Source organism: Stigmatopora nigra, chromosome 3, assembly GCF_051989575.1.
Source record: "Stigmatopora nigra isolate UIUO_SnigA chromosome 3, RoL_Snig_1.1, whole genome shotgun sequence".
Classification (NCBI taxonomy): Eukaryota; Metazoa; Chordata; class Actinopteri; order Syngnathiformes; family Syngnathidae; genus Stigmatopora; species Stigmatopora nigra.
The window spans coordinates 17,314,614-17,335,371 of NC_135510.1; the positions used below are offsets into that span (position 1 = coordinate 17,314,614).

General features: G+C 35.5%; 1 protein-coding gene across 1 annotated transcript in view; it reads right to left on the bottom strand.

Moving 5' to 3' along the window:
- Positions 1 to 1,878: 1,878 nt before the first annotated feature.
- The window catches only part of LOC144194522 (uncharacterized), a 72,921-nt gene continuing 54,041 nt past the window's right edge, over positions 1,879 to 20,758 (bottom strand). The window contains exons 3-4 of the mRNA XM_077713643.1: positions 11,425 to 11,509; positions 1,879 to 2,094 (exon numbers count right to left, since the gene is read on the bottom strand). Of these exons, the coding sequence (XP_077569769.1) occupies positions 2,023 to 2,094; positions 11,425 to 11,509 (157 nt within the window). The 3' untranslated portion in view covers positions 1,879 to 2,022. The remainder of the gene's footprint in view (positions 2,095 to 11,424; positions 11,510 to 20,758) is intronic.

The following is a 20,758-nucleotide window of genomic DNA, read 5'->3' on the forward strand; positions in this document are numbered from 1 at the left end:
ATGCACATTGCCACCATTTTCTTCACCGTGTAACGCCATTTAAACACTCCATCTTTTATTTTCTGCCTTCCACCCGGCGACTATTAAAAAGTCCGGCCAATAAAAAGGCAGAAAAATATGACAGAGTCGAAAGTGAGTGGAGCCAAGTATCCACTCTGCATGTTTGACTTTATTGTTGACTTTATTATTTTATGCCTTCCATTACGCGGCGCTTTCACGCATCAGGCGGAAGCAAACAATCCGTAAACGGTTAACTTTCCCCCGGCGCCAAGGTCGTATGTGCTATACGGTACCCCGCCATTTATAAATAAGGTATTCGGAGTATAAAAGAGTGTATTTAAAAAAAAAAAAGGAAATAAAATGTTCTTTTATTCCATAGAGTTCTTGCTAAATTTTCACAGTGCCCCAAAAATTATATATTTTTTCCAAATCAAATGACGATTGAATTGCATAATCTTTGCAGCAGTAACTTGATGAAAAATGAAAATAAAACATCTCCTAAAAATCTTGTATTTTTTTTAAATTGTACTCTGAACTATTCACATCTGTGTTCATTAACATGAATGTAAATATGTTCATTAATCTGTGCTGTCACTTATTAAATAAATCAAACATACACAAATAATGTGTGTACATGCGTGTACATGAGTGTACATGTGTGTACATGTGTGTGTACATATATGTGTACATGGGTATGTGTGTGTACACGTGTACATATACGTGTACACATGTACACATATATGTACACATGTGTACATATATGTGTACATGTGTGTACATATATGTGTACATATACGTGTACACATGTACACATATATGTACACATGTGTACATATATGTGTACATGTGTGTACATATATGTGTACATTTGTGTACATATATGTGTACATTTGTGTACATATATGTGTACATTTGTGTACATATATGTATACATGTGTACATTTGTGTACATATATGTGTACATTTGTGTACATATATGTGTACATTTGTGTACATATATGTATACATGTGTACATTTGTGTACATTTGTGTACATATATGTGTACATATGTGTACATTTGTGTACATTTGTGTACATATATGTGTACATATGTGTACATATGTGTACATATGTGTACATATGTGTACATATGTGTACATATGTGTACATATGTGTACATATGTGTACATATGTGTACATATGTGTACATATGTGTACATATGTGTACATATGTGTACATATGTGTACATATGTACACATATATGTACACATATGTACACATATATGTACACAAATGTACACATATATGTACACAAATGTACACATATGTACACATATACGTACATATACGTGTACATATGTGTACATATGTGTACATATGTGTACATATGTGTACATATGTGTACATATGTGTACATATGTGTACATATACGTGTACATGAGTATGTGTACATGTGTACGTGTACATGATTACATGTGTACGTGTATGTGTGTACAAGTGTGTGTGTGTACAAGTGTGTGTGTACAAGTGTGTGTACATGTGTACGTGTACATGATTACATGTGTACGTGTATGTGTGTACAAGTGTGTGTGTACAAGTGTGTGTGTACAAGTGTGTGTACATGTGTGTGTGTACATGTGTGTGTGTGTACATGTGTGTGTGTGTACATGTGTGTGTGTGAACAAGTGTACTCGTGTATTTGTGTATGTGTGTATTTGTGCATGTGTATTTGTGCATGTGTATTTGTGCATGTGTGTATTTGTGCATGTGTGTATTTGTGCATGTGTGTATTTGTGAATGTGTGTATTTGTGAATGTGTGTATTTGTGTACACGTGTATATGTATATCTGTTTGTATATAAGTATATATATATATCATTGAAATGACTTACCACTTGTTGATGTTCTTTGCTTTGCAGCGAGTGTGGACTGCTGCTCGCTTCCAAACAGTTGCAGCTGCCAGGTTATTTTTTTGCCAATCAAATGTGAAATTGTGGCACATTTGGTCGGGGACAGGTCGCCCTGGAATTGCCCTTAATGAATCACTGGTTCTGGCACTTTGATGAAGAGCCTGACAAGTGAAATGCAGCCATCCAGTAGCCTTTTGTGGTGACCTTAGGGCAGACATGGTAAAGAGTCAGCTGTCATCTTGCTTGCTTCTCATCTAATGAGCTGATTGAACACATCTGCTAGCTTTGAAAAAAAAGTCATTCCAACTCAGCCTTTCAAAATAAAACATCCTGTTGAGCTCACTGTCAATTTCCAATGAATTAAAAGACACAACAATTTTAGAAAAATCATATATTAAATTAAATTGAATTGAATTATATGCTTTTATTGTCATTAAACAAGTCTAATGAGATTTAAAGCTTCAATAACAATAATAGACAAATAAATAATAATAAAAATAAATAAATAATCAATAAATTAATGCGATACAAGTATGAATACTAGATAAATATTTAAAATTAAATAAAAATAGAGTGGTGTGTGGTTTTATTTGTGATGTGATTTTGATGTGTATAAATGTCAATGAAAATGTTTATTTGTTCATTTTTAATACCGCTTACTCTCAATAAAAGCTTTAAGGGCTACAAATAACAAAATAATACTGACGTATATAGCAAAAAAATGCAGTATAATACTTTATATTTACATAAATGACGCAAACCTTTGCAGAAAATATCCAGCGATAAAATAAAAGTCAATAAAATCACAATCGAGAGAGCTAAATTTGTTACATTCCAATATTTATCATCTAAAAATAATCCAGAGGCATATTTTAAAAACAAATACATATGCATTTTATACCTTATATATTCACAATTGCATTAGTGAAACAAACTAATAGCATAAAAGTCATAAAAATTACTATCAAGAGAGCTCAATTCATCATATCGCCGTTTTTTGTTCATTTTTGCTAAAAATATTAAACCATATTTTGCCCTCATAACTGATTTTATTATATACCTTTAGTATTGGACAATTTTGTTTAAAACATAGGAAAAAATTCACATTTTTCATTTTTAATTGATAGAATCGAACCCTCGACCCCAAAACTGCAAGCCTGACCCACAAACCACTCCACACCAGACCCCCATCATGCAAAACAAAAATTAAAATACAGATAATCAAACTTAATAAAAGCTAATAAGCAAAAAATAATACCCACAATACCAAAAAGTCCTGCACCGACACCCCCATTGAAAAATACTCCAAGTACCGTATATTTATAAGGCGCACCCTCAATGAATGACATTTTTCCATATATAAGGCGCACTGTATTATAAGGCGCACTGTATTATAAGGCGCACTGTATTATAAGGCGCACTGTATTATAAGGCGCACTGTATTATAAGTTGCACTGTCTATTTTGGAGAAAATGTAAGACTTTTAAGTGCGCCTTATAGTCTTGAAAATTGACTAATTGCTATTGATTTCCAGGTATGAAGCACTCGTTACTTTACAGTCACCTCTAGAGCCAGCCATTGTTGATGTTTTAGATTTTTTTGTACGAAATCTTGCAGTGGGGGAGGAGCTATATGATGGAAGATGTTGTAAACTAAGATGGCATCTTCATATTTAACAGTATTGTTTCAGTTCAAGCGTTTGTGTTTTTTTTAATATCCGACAGTGGTGGTTTTTCATTTTTGGTGTTCTGTTTTTTCCATATATAAGGCGCAGTGGATTATAAGGCGCACTGTCTATCTTGGAGAAAATTTAAGACTTTTAAGTGCGCTTTATAGTCGTGAAAATACGGTACTTTTGAACATATTATAACATGAATTTTCCCAGTCAATCCTCCCACTACTACACGTTGATGAAGGAACGCGGGGTTGCCGGGGACTAATTAGGCCGAAGCGGCATGGTGTCTTGCCTTCAAACAGACTTGGGAAGAGGACATGGTCTCAAATGCACCACGCTGGAGAAAACACGTGCAGATTGCTTGGATTTCCCCCAAAACAAACTGCAGCACACTTGCTTTTTGGCGCATAAAACTGAGTCTAAACACTCACAAGTCCATAGAAAAGTCCACAATAAAGTCCACAAATACGTCAATCACACTCCCTAAAATTGTCCTGTAAATGTGCAGTGTGTATTTACTGTATTTTCTCACATATAAGCCGCCTCCACGTATAAGCTGTACCCTTAAAATGGCCTTAAAATTGTCAAATTTTACAATTTCTCGCATATAAGCCGCCCCCTGGTTCGTAATTTTCACCTCTATATTCATGGTTTTAATAGGGAGTACAAATGTCTTACTTTGAAGGGAAAATCTTAAGAAAAATCATAAATCAGAAGGCGCATATACATATTACCGTATTTTCTCGCATATTAGCTGCCTCCATGTATAAGCCGTACCCTTAAAATGGCCTTAAAATCGTTGAATTTTACAATTTCTCGCATATAAGCCGCCCCCTGGTTCGTAATTTTCAACTCTATATTCCTGGTTTTAATAGGGAATACAAATGTGTACTTTGAAGGTAAAATCTTGATAAAAATCATCATATATGCTATTTCTGAGATACTGTATGAATCAAAATGATAGTCTGCTAGATTGGACATTCCTAAAGGGTGTTTTCTGCATGTTGACAAATTCAAAAAGGAGGTCATGTGAGCAGTACAACCAGGAAGTGTAGTAAGTAGTGGTCTAGTTTGTCATCCCTAGGTAAGATGGTGGCGCCCTGAACGAGCAATGGCAGGCACAAGTAAGTTTTTTTCACATTTTATGCAAGATAGGGTTTATTTTTTTCTTAAAATTATGTTCATAGACGTCAAAATTAATTGTATTTACCGTTTTATCTGTTCAGCTTTTCTTTATTTTGAAATAAATGACCACATCGGCAACATTATTTCGCATTATTTGGCATTTCCTGCATGTAGCATCTAATTTATGCGCATATAAGCCGTGCCCTCAATTCAGTCATCAATTTTTTGCGACAAATATGCAAAAAAATACGGTAAATATTTTCTTATCTTTACTTTTTTCAATTTAAATTATATTATTTTATTTGTTGAATAATAGAAACAACAAGAAATAATCATTAATTAAAGAAGGGTGCAGTAAACAATGTTACGGACATTATAATCCAACCAATTAAATGATAAAATCATATCAAAGACTAATAAAAAAAAAAACTATTAAAATTGTACAAAATAAATAATTAATATACTGCAGTGAATCGACACTAAAAAAAAAACAAAAAAAACATGAAAACTCAATAAAAACAAGTCGAGATACTAGTTGTGTTTATCAATAGACGAGTCATATTTTTATCAATTTCCAAACCAACACGTATGAATCGATTTTCCGATAAAACTATCAAATTTCTTGGAATAAAAAAAAAAAAATACAACTAAAAACACCTTTTTCCAGACAAATTAGAGTCAGTCTGGCTTTCGGAAATCATCTTAAAAAATATGTTTTGCTATTTATTTTACAAAGAAAAATACTTCCAGCTATCAAATTCAGTGAAGTACGCCCCCTGAGGTTAAAAGTTGAAACTACGGGTAAAAAGGTAGTCATGTTCTTTTCTGTTCTAGCGAAGTAATCCAGCTGAGTTGGCATTTTTTTTTAGGAACAAGCAAATGATGGGTCTCTAAGCGCACTTTTTGGCAAGTTGACCTGCTTAAGGGAACCGTCTCGTCTCGTCTTGGACACGGCACCCTCTGGGAGATGTCATGTTTGTCATGCTTGGTCTCATTGGCTGCTTGCGGGATTCCAAAAGCAAGATTTTTTGGCCTCAAGGCTTGACTTGACTCGAGATGTCATTTTCAGAATTTGAGGCGTGCCAAGTGGTCTAAAATTGATGTTTAATACTTTCAGGGATAGGGACATCTATTTTTTTTTAAATTAGCGTTAGCTTAGCTAATTAGCTGGCAGCTTAGGTGAGAATGTAGCGGTTGTGCTAGTTTGTAAAAGAGCGGGATTGATATGGAAGAACTTACTGACTATGCATTTATTTTTTATTTGTTTATATATTTATCTACCAATTTATTTATCTACCAATTTATTTATCTACCAATTTATTTATCCACCTATTTATTTATCTACCAATTTATTTATCTATTTATTTATTTATTTATGTATGTATGTATTTATTCATCTATTTATTTATGTATCTATTTAATTATTTATTTATCCATGTATTTATTTATCTATTTATTTGTTGATTGCTTTATCATTTTATTTATTTATGTATCTATTTATCTATCTTTTGTGTATCAATTTATTTATTTATTCATCTATTTATTTATGTGTCTATTTATTTATTCATCTATTTTTTATGTATCTATTTATTTATTTATTTATCTATCTGTCTTTTGGTCGCCGGTCTTTTGGTCGCCGGTCTTTTGGTCGCCGGTCTTTTGGTCGCCGGTCTTTTGGTCGCCGGTCTTTTGGTCGCCGGTCTTTTGGTCCCGTTTGGTGGCCGGTCAAATGAACTTAGATTTTAAACAGTACTTAGATATTAAACTCTCTCTCTTAGATATTAAACTCTCTCTCTTAGACACTAAACTGTCTCTCTTAGATACTAAACTCTCTCTCTTAGATATTAAACTCTCTCTTAGATATTAAACTCTCTCTCTCTTAGATATTAAACTCTATCTCTCTTAGATATCAAACTCTCTCTCTCTCTCTTAGATAATAAACTCTCTCTCTTAGATATCAAACTCTCTCTCTTAGATATTAAACTCTCTCTCTACCTCTCTCTTAGATATTGAACTCTCTCGCTCTCTCTCTCTCTCTTAGATATTGAGCTCTCTCTTATAAATATAATTTTGAGAGCTGGCTTCGACAGTAAACTCTCTGTCACCATTTGACCAAAAGGGACCAAAAGACCGGCGACCAAACGTCAGAGCACCGAGAAAATACAGTAAGTCACAAAAAACATCAAGTTGCTTTTATGTGACGACGTAGTGGGCCGAACAGAAATCTATTTGCCATCTGAGTGATATCACATCCATGATTGAATAAAAGTATTGACTTCTAAACAGATCCTTTTCTCAATTGGTGCAGAGGTGCTGACCCCCCAAAAACTAGCCAACACGCTATTTGAGAGAAACAATGACGACTAGACCGCAGACAAGGCGCAGTGCTCCGAATCTGATGTTTTAGAGTAGCGGTGGGACCGCTCTTTTATTGCAAGGGGAGCCTCCGAGGCGCATTAGTATCAAATTTTCTGACAGGGAGAGGAGTGGGGGTGCCGGAGTCCCGGCGGGGCACCCGTGCCACTGCCCAAATTGAAATAAATCGCCATGTTAGCACGAAGAGCGTTCGGCCGGGTAAACTCTCGTGCCGGATGGCCGGCAGTTTTGCCCTGAGTTTTTTTTTGTGTGTGTTGTTTCATTAGATAAAGCCGACAAAGACTAACGGTAAATAGATTAGCGCTAGCTACAAGCTTAAGCTAAATGTACTACAGGTCGAATAAGGTGAAAATAACATGGTTTATTTGTTAAAGTTGGCATGGAAAAAGGATTTGTTGACATTGATTTATAAGTATTATATGGATAAATAAGTATTTTGGAATAATAGAAAAAAATATATAGTTTATTTTAATAGGGAAATCAGTTCAAATCAGAATTATGTGAGAATTACGTGAAAATTATGTGAGATTCATGTGAGATTCATGTGAGAATCATGTGAGAATCATGTGAGAATCATGTGAGAATCATGTGAGAATCATGTGAGAATCATGTGAGAATCATGTGAGAATCATGTGAGAATAATGTGAGAATTATGTGAGAATTATGTGAGATTTATGTGAGAATGATGTGAGAATGATGTGAGAATGATGTGAGAATCTTGTGAGAATCATGTGAGAATCATGTGAGAATTGTGTGAGAATTGTGTGAGAATTATGTGAGAATTATGTGAGAATCATGTGAGAATCATGTGAGAATCATGTGAGAATTATGTGAGAATTATGTGAGAATTATGTGAGAATTATGTGAGAATAATGTGAGAATTATGTGAGAATTATGTGAGAATTATGTGAGAATTATGTGAGATTTATGTGAGAATGATGTGAGAATGATGTGAGAATGATGTGAGAATCATGTGAGAATCATGTGAGAATCATGTGAGAATTGTGTGAGAATTGTGTGAGAATTATGTGAGAATTATGTGAGAATCATGTGAGAATCATGTGAGAATCATGTGAGAATCATGTGAGAATCATGTGAGAATTATGTGAGAATTATGTCAGAATTATGTGAGAATTATGTGAGAGTTATGTCAGAATTATGTGAGAATTATGTGAGAGTTATGTGAGAGTTATGTGAGAGTTCTGTGAGAATTTTGTGAGAATTTTGTGAGAATTTTGTGAGAATTTTGTGAGAAAATGTGAGAATTATGAGAGAATTATGTGAGAATCATGTGAGAATCATGTGAGAATCATGTGAGAATCATGTGAGAATCATGTGAGAATCATGTGAGAATCATGTGAGAATCATGTGAAAATTATGTGAGATTCATGTGAGATTCATGTGAGATTCATGTGAGATTCATGTGAGATTTATGTGAGAATTATGTGAGAATTACGTGAGAAATATGCGAGAATTATGCGAGAATTATGCGAGAATTATGCGAGAATTATGTGAAAATAATGTGAGAATATGTAAGAATAATGTGAGAATTATTTGAGAAATATGTGAGAAATGTGAGAATTAGGTGAGAGTTACGTGAGAATTATGTGAGAGTTATGTGAGAATCATGTGAGAATCATGTCAGATTTATTACGGTTAGATGAAAAAATATAGGGACATTTTAATAACTATTTTACAATGTAAATTATCTCATTGAAATTATGTCAAATTTATTAATGTTAGATGAAAAAATATAGGAACATTTTAATAACTAATTATTTATTTTACGATGTAAATTTGCTCACGTTGAAATTATGTCATAATTATTAAAAAAATAACCTACAAATCATCCCAAATTTATGCAAACATTAATCAAAAATATATATCAACAAAAATTACGTTAAAATTACTTGTATTAATTGAGTGACTTTTTAGGTTAATATAAAAAAAATACTTTTATGAAAAAAAATAACGACATCCCAATTTAAGTCCTAAAGAAAAAATATAATGGGCAGATAATTTTCCATATTTTCCTTCATAGAAATTGAAAACAACCAATGCCATCCAATGAGTAAAATGAGCTTCCTATACAAGATAAAACCCCTCCAAATTAAAAGTTTCCATTTCCACAAGCCCGAGTTATGCCTCCGGGCGTGCAGAGTATCTGCGAAATGTCGAAAAAATGAAGATGAAAATTAAATTTGGCAACGCTAAGGGCTACAATAAGAAGATTTGCGACAGGAAGAGGCGCGAGATGAAGACAGACATACTGCAAATGAAATCTATTCCCGACACATCCACTGTACGTACGACTGTAGCAGCTCCATTTTGTGTTACTGCTATCCACAACGCCCCAATCCTATGCTCAATTAGTCCAGTTTTATTGCACGCTGTCATCTGGAATGGAGCTGGAGGAAACTAACACACTACCGTACTGTAGTACACTTTACTGTACTGCATTTTGCTCTACTGTAATGCCCTGTTCTTCACTGTACTGTATGCCAATTTACGTTTCAGTACTGCACTGTATTGTACTCCCTTCAAAAATTGGCATTACCCAAAAATGGCAGTGAAGTAAACACACAATAAAAAAACCACAATGTACTGTAATAGGCTGCACTGTACTGCATTTTACTATACTGTATTGTACAATAGTGCACTGTACTGTACTGAACTGTACTATACTGCACTACACTGTATTGTACTCTAATATATTGCAATGCACCGTACTGTACTGTACTACAATGTATCATACTGAATTGTACTGCAATGTACTGTACTGTATTGTACTATAATGCGCTGCACTGGACTGTACTGTACTGTACTATACTCCACTGCACTGTATCGTACTGTACTATACTGCAATGCAACGTACTGTACTGCAATGTACCGTACAGTACTATACTGGAATGTGCCGTATTATACTGTACTACAATGTATTATACTATAGTACACTGCATTTTACTGTATTCTATTGTTCTATACTGTACTACAATGTATTATACTATAGTACACTGCATTTTACTGTATTCTATTGTTCTATACTGTACTACAATGTATTATACTATAGTACACTGCATTTTACTGTACTCTATTGTTCTATACTGTACTACAATATACCATACTGTACTACAAGGTACCATACTGTACTACACTTCATTTTACTGTACTGTATTGTACTATATTACATTTTACTGTACTGTATTGTACTATATTGCATTTTACTGTACTGTATTGTACTATTTTGCATTTTACTATACTGTATTGTACTATATTGCATTTTACTATACTGTATTGTACTATAATGCACTGCACTGTATCGTACTGTACTATACTGCAATGCACCATACTGTAATGTACTGCAATGTCCTGTACTGTATACTGCATTTTACTGTACTGTACTATACTGCATTTTACTGTACTGTATTGTACTATACTGCATTTTACTGTAGTGTATTGTACTATACTGCATTTTACTGTACTGTATTGTACCATACTGCATTTTATTGTAAAGTATTGTACTATACTGTACTGTACTGTACTGCAATGTGCCGTACTGTACTATACTGCAATGCATTGTACAGTACAGTACTGCAATGCACTGCAATGCCCAGTACAGTACTGTACTCCAATGTACTCTACTGTATCATACTACAATGTACCACAATGTCCTGTAGCATACTACAAAGTACCGTCCTGAACCTCAATTTGAATCTCGTCATATTAACATTCCCCATTTTCACATTTTACCATTAAAATGTATGACTTGTGGTCATTTCCCACGGCAGGCTTGACCATTGCTCTCGCCACTAGACAAGGGATGGATAGAAATGTACACCACACACATTCCCGGCGACCACTCGTGTCCACCAATTACCCATCGGGTCACCGGGGGTGCAGAGTTGTCAGGAAGTGTCGTGCTGCAGTCTTTGGAGGACAATAGAAGGGTGGAAAAAATGTGGGTGTGTGGGTGGGTGGGTGTGTATGTTAGCAGTATTTTTTTTTTGATTGTGTAGCGGTGAAAAGCTATTGGACAGTTGGGGGGGGGGGCAATACGACACAAGGTGGAGAGCCACTTTAATGTCCTTGAGAAAATAAGCGAGTACAACGCCATTTGTGTTGTGTCGCCTGTAGAATCAAAGTAAAGTGGCGAATGTTTTCTTAGCCTGAATGGGTTCCGCTCACTTAGAGAAGTTGTGCCACCACCACAGCTGCGTTCGCTCGTGACCGCCAATTCCAAAAAGTGTTCCAGCGGGGCCTCGGTTGAGGCCATGACAGTGCCAAGGAATATCAAAACAAGCCAATACGGAAGGGTAGGAGGGGGGTTTCTTTGGCTTATTTGGGAGAATTGCACTCACCTCGATGTATTCGGTTTTATGTCGGTTGGTACATTGTTGGGAGAGGAGTAGTAGTAGTAGTTTTTTGTTGTTTTTTGTCAGCCAGCTGAAATGGGAAATTCAGAAAAGATATATGTTAGGTATTGTAAGAGAAGATAATTGAAACTTTAGGAATTTCGTAAAAAATGTGGATGATGTGTCCAAGTGGTGGTCTGGGGGTCGAAATCTGGCTCGCGGCATCATTTTGGGTGGGCCGGGAAAGTGAATGATGAGTGGTGAATTTCTGTTTTGGGATTAAATTAAAATGAAGTGTAGATGTGTATTAAATTTCCTGTTTTTTCACCCTTTTAAATTAATAATTGTCATTTTTAAGCGTTTTTTTTTGTGTTTTTAGTTCAAAAATAATTTTGTTAAATCTAAAAATATATTTTTAAAAAATGCTAAAATTAAGATTGTTTTAGATCTATAAAAACTGAATATCCAGGTCTTTTAATTCTGGTATTTTAATCCATTCATTTAAAAAAATCTAGGATCAAATTAAAGTATAAATGTATATTGAATTTCCTGATTTTTTTACCCTTTTACATAAATCATTGTCATTTTTTTAATCAATTGTTCTGTGTTTTTAGTTCAAAAATCATTTTGTAAAATCTAAAAAAGCAAAAATAAACATTGTTTTAGATCTATAAAAAAACTGAATATTCAGAGCTTTAGATCTAGTTCTTTTACTACGAAAGAGACCAAAAGACCGGCGACCAAAAGACCGGCGACCAAAAGACCGGCGACCAAAAGACCGGCTACCAAAACATTCGGCGACCAAAACATCCGGCTACCAAAACATCCGGCTACCAAAACATCCGGCTACCAAAACATCCGGCTACCAAAACATCCAGCTACCAAAACATCCGTCTACCAAAACGTCCGTCTACCAAAACGTCCGTCTACCAAAACGTCCGTCTACCAAAACGTCCGGCTACCACAACGTCCGGCTACCAAAACGTCCGGCGACCAATACGTCCGGCGACCAATACGTCCGGCGACCAAAACATCCGGCGACCAAAACGTCCGGCGACCAAAACATCCGGCTACCAAAACGTCCGGCTACCAAAAAGTCCGGCTACCAAACGTCCGCCGACCAATCGTCCAGCGACCAATCGTCCAGCGACCAATCGTCCAGCGACCAATCATCCAGCGACCAATCGTCCGAGCACCACTTAATTTTGGTTACTCTGGAACCCCCGTGACCCTAGTGAGGATAAATAGTTCAGATAACGAATAAAAAAACAAGGATATTCAATAAGATATTTTTTAAAACTACATAGATGAAGCATATTTGAGTAACGTTAGCATGAAAAAGCTAGCAAACGGTTATGTATACTGCTAGCATCGATCCCAGTTTTTAATCACCTCAACACAGCAGATCACAACAAGCATTCTGCAGTCTACCTTTAGGCTAAAATCCATTTTTTTAGCGCCACCAGGCATCAACAGAAAGCATTAAAAATGTATACGTGGCTCTTCTTCCAAACACAATTTGATGGCATCAAAATGATGTCAAAAAAACCTTGTAGGCTGCAACATTTGTTTTAAATTTGATCTTCAGTCTTTTCATCACGTTTTACGACTCTCACTGGCTTTGAAGGCTCAGAGCTTAAATGCTCACCTGCCATTTGAGCAACAAAAAAAAGCCCTTCAAAAGTCAAAGTTGAAATACACTACAAGGGAAAGAGATCAGTAGAGTAACAACAGTAAAAAAAATGTTTAAAAAACATTACCAACAACAATAACATTGGGATTTTGTAGCTAAACTGGGCCGAAAACTGTTACGAAATTAAAGGAAGCAAGTATTTTTAAACAATATGCAGTGGTACCTCGAAATATGAGCTTAATTTGTTGCGAGACCGAGCTCGTATGTCGATTAACTCGTAACTCAAATGACCGTTTCCCATAGAAATGAACTAAAAACTAATTAATTGGTTCCAACCCTCTGGAAAAATACCCAAAACAGGATATTGGATTGGAAAAACTTTTTTATTTGTTCTAATTTACCATCTATTAACTAACTTACAAATAACTAGTGGTTTTATAGTACTAAAATGTGTTTAATAGTACTAAAATTAGACGGATTTTACAGAAGAGAGACTTTTTGCATGGCAACGCGCTAGTAACATAACAAACAAATTAAAATTAACTTGGATTACGATGAAGACACACTCAAAAATAAGATTGGACAAACATTTTTATTTGTTCTAATTCACCATCTATTAACAAAGTAACAAATAACTACTGGTTTAATAGTACTAAAATCTGTTAAATAGTACTAAAATGTGTTTAATAGTATTAAAATGGGTTAGATAGTACTAAAATGTGTTTAATAGTACTAAAATGTGTTTAATAGTACTAAAATTAGACAGATTTTGTGGTGGGCAGAATTTTTGCACGGCAACACGCTCGTAACATAACATAAACAAATTTAAATGAACTTGGATTACAATACAGAAACACTCAAAAATAAGTTTAATATAACCTTACACTAAACTTAATTCTAATTTTGCTTTACATTTTGATACCTTTCTTGGATCTATTGGCTCCGCCTCCACCCTGACTTGCAGACACAACCTATCGAGGATTGTTTACTTTTGCATTCCCTTCAAAATATTCCAAAAATAATGCACACAAATGTCCTCAAAATAAGATAACACACCACCACTTGCCAAGGAGAAGTACTATATACTCCTCTCATATTAGCGAACAAGCTCCGCCATTCGCACTGACTAACAAGAAAAAAAACACTGTAAAAAATGCTATGCTCTGCCCAGTGCTCACCTTAAAATTTGGCTGATTATTTGTGTATCTTTTTAACATATAATGACTCCACCTAGCATTAGCACATTGACAAACCCCCTTTCCATTATGATAGCAAAAGCAATCAACAAATTTCCATCTAATTTAATGACCCATTCCAAGTTTATTGAAAAAGTCTGTCCATACTTTAGACTTTCATATTTTAATCTTTAAGACACAGCTATATTTATAGCGCACTTAAAGACAACAACAACTGTAACAATATACATAAACATTAAGCATGTATAGAACAGAGACCAATCATTGTCTTTTCATTGTACGAATGCAATAAAACAAGGGTTATAAAACCATAAAATACAATCATATAATAATGATAATAAACATGCATACACTACTGGTAAAAATCAATATTTTTATAACTCCAGAGTTTAGCGATACCCTTGATGGTGGTCTTTTACGATGGTTGATTGGTATTGTGAGGTTTTTTTTGGGTTAAAAAGCCCACCCGGACCCTCATACTTAAAAAAAAACAAGATGGCAGACGGTAAGGGAAAACAAAGCCTCATAAGTCATGTTGAAATTGGTGTATGGCTTCAATATTTCATGTTTAAAAGAACACAATTGCTCACAATGTAGACATGTTGCTCCCCCTGTTATTGGGGTGGGGGGTACTACCAAAGTCATTGTTGGGGGGAGTGAGCATATTTCATTCTGACCTGTTCAATCTTGTCGCAATTTCATCTTGGAGCAACAACGCTAAGGCGAATTGTTGTTGAACAACAACACAACATGTTATGCTTGTCAATTGAAGATAGATGTGTGCTATATCAAGGCTAACATTGTCAACAAAAAACCATTTCATTTGTTGTGTCTATAGTATTACTCTTTGAATAAATGACTTCTTGGAAAATGCTGAAAATGTAAATTCTACTTTTGTTGGGTCGTGATGCAGGTTAGACAAAAACAGTTGAAAGGAAAGCTTGGCAACAAGGTTGGTATTTAAAAATAGAATTCTAGCATTAAAAGGATAGATTTTACCCATAAATTGAATCATAATGATAAATTATTAAGACTCACATAGATGTATATCTATTGAAATTGTACAATAAGATAAGAAGGGGTAGGATTCAATGGAAAAAATATTCTTATTATGCAACGTACTGTATTTTCACGACTATAAGGCGCACCCTCAATGAATGACATTTTCCATATATAAGGCGCACTGTATTATAAGGCGCACTGTATTATAAGGCGCACTGTATTATAAGGCGCACTGTATTATAAGGCGCACTGTATTATAAGGCGCACTGCATTATAAGGCGCACTGTATTATAAGGCGCACTGTATTATAAGGCGCACTGTATTATAAGGCGCACTGTATTATAAGGTGCACTGTATTATAAGGCGCACTGTATTATAAGGCGCACTGTCTATTTTGGAGAAAATGTAAGACTTTTAAGTGCGCCTTATAGTCGTGAAAATACGGTAATTGATATTGACTTCGAGGTATGAAGCACTCACTACTTCACAGTCACCTCTAGAGCCAGCCATTGTTGATGTTTTGCATAAAATCTTGCAGTGGGGGAGGAGCTATATGATGGAAGATTTTGTAAACTAAGATGGCATCTGCATATTTAACAGTATTGTTTCAGTTCAGGCGTTTATGTTTTTTTAATATCCGACAGTGGTGGTTTTTCGTTTTTGGTTTTCAGTTTTTTTTCCATATATAAGGCGCACTGGATTATAAGGCGCACTGTCTATTTTGGAGAAAATTTCAGACTTTTAAGTGCGCCTTATAGTCGTGAAAATACGGTACCGTATTTTCTCACATATAAGCCGCCTCCGCGTATAAGCCCCTCCCTAAAATCGCCTTAAAATCTATATGCTCCATTCATTCAACTCACTGCTTAGTCAGATTGAAAATATATTGGAAGTATTCGTTTCATACCAATTTCCTACACAACACATATTAACCATTTTCCCAGACAACTGAATATCTCCAAAAAAAACACGAAATTATGAAAATGCAGGCTGTCTCAGTAATAAAACTAAACTGGAAAGGAGCCCTTGAGCAAAGAGGGCATCCATCCATCCACCCATGACGCAACTCTGTCTTTTTGGCCAACAGCAAAATAGGATTAAAACCGGTTTTATGTGTTTTTTGGTGAATTTTACAAATAAATAAATGAGTCGAACTCAAGAAACAGATATTATTAAGGAAAATGGTCGAGAAAAACTGTGTATATATTACGTTTCCATGGCAACAAGTTAATATCTGTAAAGAAAACTACAAACAAGGCATGTATAATGCTGTTAAAAAGCACTATGAATGTCATATATCAATACAAGCTTCTATAAAATGATTGTTTGCTTTTCTTTTGGTTTTAAAAATGAGGAGAAGCCATTTTTTTTGTGTGTACATAGCGTAATCTGAAGATAAACACTTGCAGGGAAGACAAGAAGTGAAAAGCTTGCTCGGTCGGGTCCAAACTGCCAGATGGATGTTGTTACCATGACATCCAGCGTCACAGCTTGATTGACAAGCAGAGGCAAGAACAGGTTTCATAGCAACAACATCTACATAACATACTGTAGATACATTGATAAAAAGGAAGGATAGATGGATGAAGAAGGGGAAGGAAAGATGGATAGACTTTTTAGACTTTTCTAAGTATGTCAAGTTTTGCCTAGTAACTGAAAAATGTACATACGTCAAAAACTGCAAAGTCGTTTAATGGTCAAACTTGAGGGTTTATTATATTTGGAGAAATATTCGTATTTTTCATTTGGTGCGTGGAACAAAATAACAAAATAATGTGTTTTGTGGACTATAATGCGTGGGATGAAAATTTACACTTTCTCAAAAGGGTCGCCGGACGTTTGGTAGCTGGATGTTTTGGTAGGCGGACGTTTGGTCCGCGGACGTTTGGTCGGCGGACGTTTGGTCGGCGGACGTTTGGGCGCCGGGCGTTTGGTCGCCGGGCGTTTGGTCGCCGGGCGTTTGGTCGCCGGGCGTTTGGTCGCCGGGCGTTTGGTCGCCGGATGTTTGGTCGCCAGTCTTTCGGTCGGGGTTAGGGTTAGGGTTGAAACTCGCTCTCAAAATTATATTCATGAGAGAGTTTAATATCTAAGTACTGTTTAATATCAAAGTACTGTTTAATATCTAAGTACTGTTTAACACCTAAGTACTGATTAACATCTAAGTACTGTTTAACATCTAAGTACTGTTTAATATCAAAGTACTGTTTGATATCTAAGTACTGTTTGATATGTAAGTACTGTTTGATATCTAAGTACTGTTTGATATCTAAGTACTGTTTAATATCTGAGTACTGTTTAATATCTGAGTACTGTTTAATATATGAGTACTGTTTAATATCTAAGTATCGTTGAAAACAGTAGATATTTAGATATTAGATGTCTTATATATGGTTGAATATCAGTTAATGATGGTATGACATTTTCTTCTACGCAGTTCCATCTAGTGGATCATAACAACAAAGTGACTTCTAACCGGGCTTGCGTGGGTTTCCTCCGGGTACTCCAGTTTCCTCCCACATACCAAAAACATGCATGCTAGGCTAGGCTAGCTGGTTGAACATTTTAAATTGGCTCTAGCGTAAATGGTAGACCATCTCCAGGGTGCCTATAGTTAACAATGAAGGGCTCCAGCACCCCCGTGACCCTTGAAGAAAAAGTAGCTTGGAAAATGAATGAATATCATATTCCATTACAGAACATCACGTTTCCAAAAAGTATGAGACGTTTACTTTCGCTCTTTCCATCAATTGGGCTCATCTTGACGGATGATATTTTATTCATGAAAAGATCAACGATACAAATCCCTAGCGCTTCACATTTAGTAGCATTCAAAAGCCCAAAAGGGATACTGTAGAAAACAAAAAGATTGACCGTATTTTCTCGCTTATACGACCTATTTGTAACTCAAAAAATTAGGATTGAATCGAAGGTACGGCTTATATGCGCACAAATTAGACTTGACATGCACAAAACGAATATGGAGGTAAAAATTGTCAAATTCGAACATTTAAGGCAATTTTAAGGGTGCGACTTATACACGGATGCGGCTTATATGCGAGAAAATACAGTAATTTCAATTGCAGTGGTTGGGAGAGTAAAAACTTGAAAATTCTGGGACTCATTTGTTGAATATATCAATATAAATCACTCATAACATGTTAAGAGAACGTACTATTTACACCCAGTTATGTTGCTAGGTAGAATTGAACATACCGTATTTTCACGACTATAAGGAGCACCGCATTATAAGGCGCACCCTCAATGAATGACATTTTTTCCATATATAAGGCGCACTGTATTATAAGGCGCACTGTCTATTTTGGAGAAAATTTTAGACTTTTAAGTGCGCCTTATAGTGGTGAAAATACGGTAATTGCTATTGACTTCCAGGTATGAAGCACTCGCTCACTACACAGTCACCTCTAGAGCCAGCCATTGTTGATTTTTTTGTATAAAATCTTGCAGTGACATTTTTACCATATATAAGGCGCACTGTATTATAAGACGCACTGGATTATAAGGCGCACTGTCTATTTTGGAGAAAATTTAAGACTTAAGTGCACCTTATAGTGGTGAAAATACGTTAATTGCTATTGACTTCCAGGTATGAAGCACTCACTACTTTACAGTCACCTCTAGAGCCAGCCATTGTTGATGTTTTGGATTTTTTTTGTATAAAATCTTGCAGTGGGGGAGGAGCTATATGATGGAAGATTTTGTAAACTAAGATGGCATCTGCATATTTAACAGTATTCTTTCAGTTCAGGCGTTTGTGTTTTTTTAATATCCGACAATGGTGGTTTTTCGTTTTTGGTTTTCTGTTTTGGTCCATATATTAGGCGCACTGAATTATAAGGCGCACTGTCTATTTTGGAGAAAATTGAAGACTTTTAAGTGCGCCTTATAGTCGTGAAAATACGGTACTTGTGGTATTTAGGTCAATCATTCGAAAGCCTGATGTAAAATGAGGTCTTTTTATACAAGAAATAACTTGTCGAGGACTACATTCAGTCGGTGAATCATCGCAATACAAAAGAAAGCCGTTCATTACGTGGGTGGCGTTACTCAAATCTTGATTTAAAATGGAGCTTTATTAAAAAAAAAAGTTACAATTGCGATAGCATGCTTAACCTGCCGGGTGGCGCAGATACGATAAGGAACTTAATCCCCGAGGCGCGCTCTGATTAGCTTATCCCGTCACACCCGCGGTGGGCCGCGGAGAATTAAAAATGGCTGCTGTTGTCGAGGGAAATCAAAGCCAATGTTAGCCACTTCCACCTCTTGACGGAATTTTGTCGGGTTGTCATTTTAATGGCAAATAAACAAGTACGGAAGCGGAAAAAGTATTTTTTTTAAGAAAAGTACTGTGATGGAGTTGGAAAAGTACTTCTAAACCAGCGGGAATTTGTTTTTTTTGGTAGAAAATGTACTTTTCAATGATTCGAGGGGGGTCATTCGGTTAAGACGCGTCTCATTACCAACAGAGGGCGCCGTAAGGAAGTCTTTTTATCGATTTAACATCAAAAAAAGACTTAATAAGCAGCTGTGATAGGTCGTTTGTGGGAAATTGTCAGCACCACGTTTATAGATGCTAATGAGCCCTTAATGATTGTTAATTAAATCAGATATATTCAAAAAAGTACTGTGTTAGGCACATTAGTACAAACAAGATAATGTTTAACCCCGATGGAGACTAACAAACAAGATCAAATGTTACTATTAGGCGACCTATCAATAGTATCGGAGTAATTGACGCAATGAGAACTGCTGATTTAAAGTGTTTGGTTCATTTTTAGCATAGTTTGTGAAGAAGGAAATGTGTTTTACCGTATTTACTCGCATATAAGCCGTATTTGTTGCTAAAAAAATGATGATGGAATTAAGGGTACGGCTTATATGTGCATAAATTAGACTTGACATATACAAACTGTAAAGTGACCAAGACAAAATGCTATAATGTAAAAACAAAATGTATTTAGATGTCTATGGATGAAATTCGAGAAAAAAATGCATATCTTACATAAAATGTGAAAAAGTCACTTGCCTTTGACTGTCATTGGTCGCTCAGGGCGCCGTTATCTTATCTAGGGATGACAAACTAGACCACTATGGACACATTTCCTGGTTGTACTGCTCACTTGACTTCCTTTTTGAATTTTTATACGTGCAATCCAGCAATTGATGTATACAATATCACGGAAATGCTACGTGCAATGATTTTTCTGAAGATTTTCCCTTCAAAGTAACACATTTGTACTCCCTATTAAAACCATGAATATAGAGGTGAAAATTATGAATCATTGGGCGGCTTATACGCGAAAAATTGCAAAATTCAACTATTCTAAGGGTGCGACTTATACACAGAAGCGACTTATATGTGAAAAAATCCAATTATTTTTTGTTTACTATGAGTTTTTGGTATTATTTTTTGAATCCACAACTAAAACTCCATCATACAATGAAGCAAGACCAGTTGACCAAAAGGTAGTAGTAGCAAAAGTACTGAAAA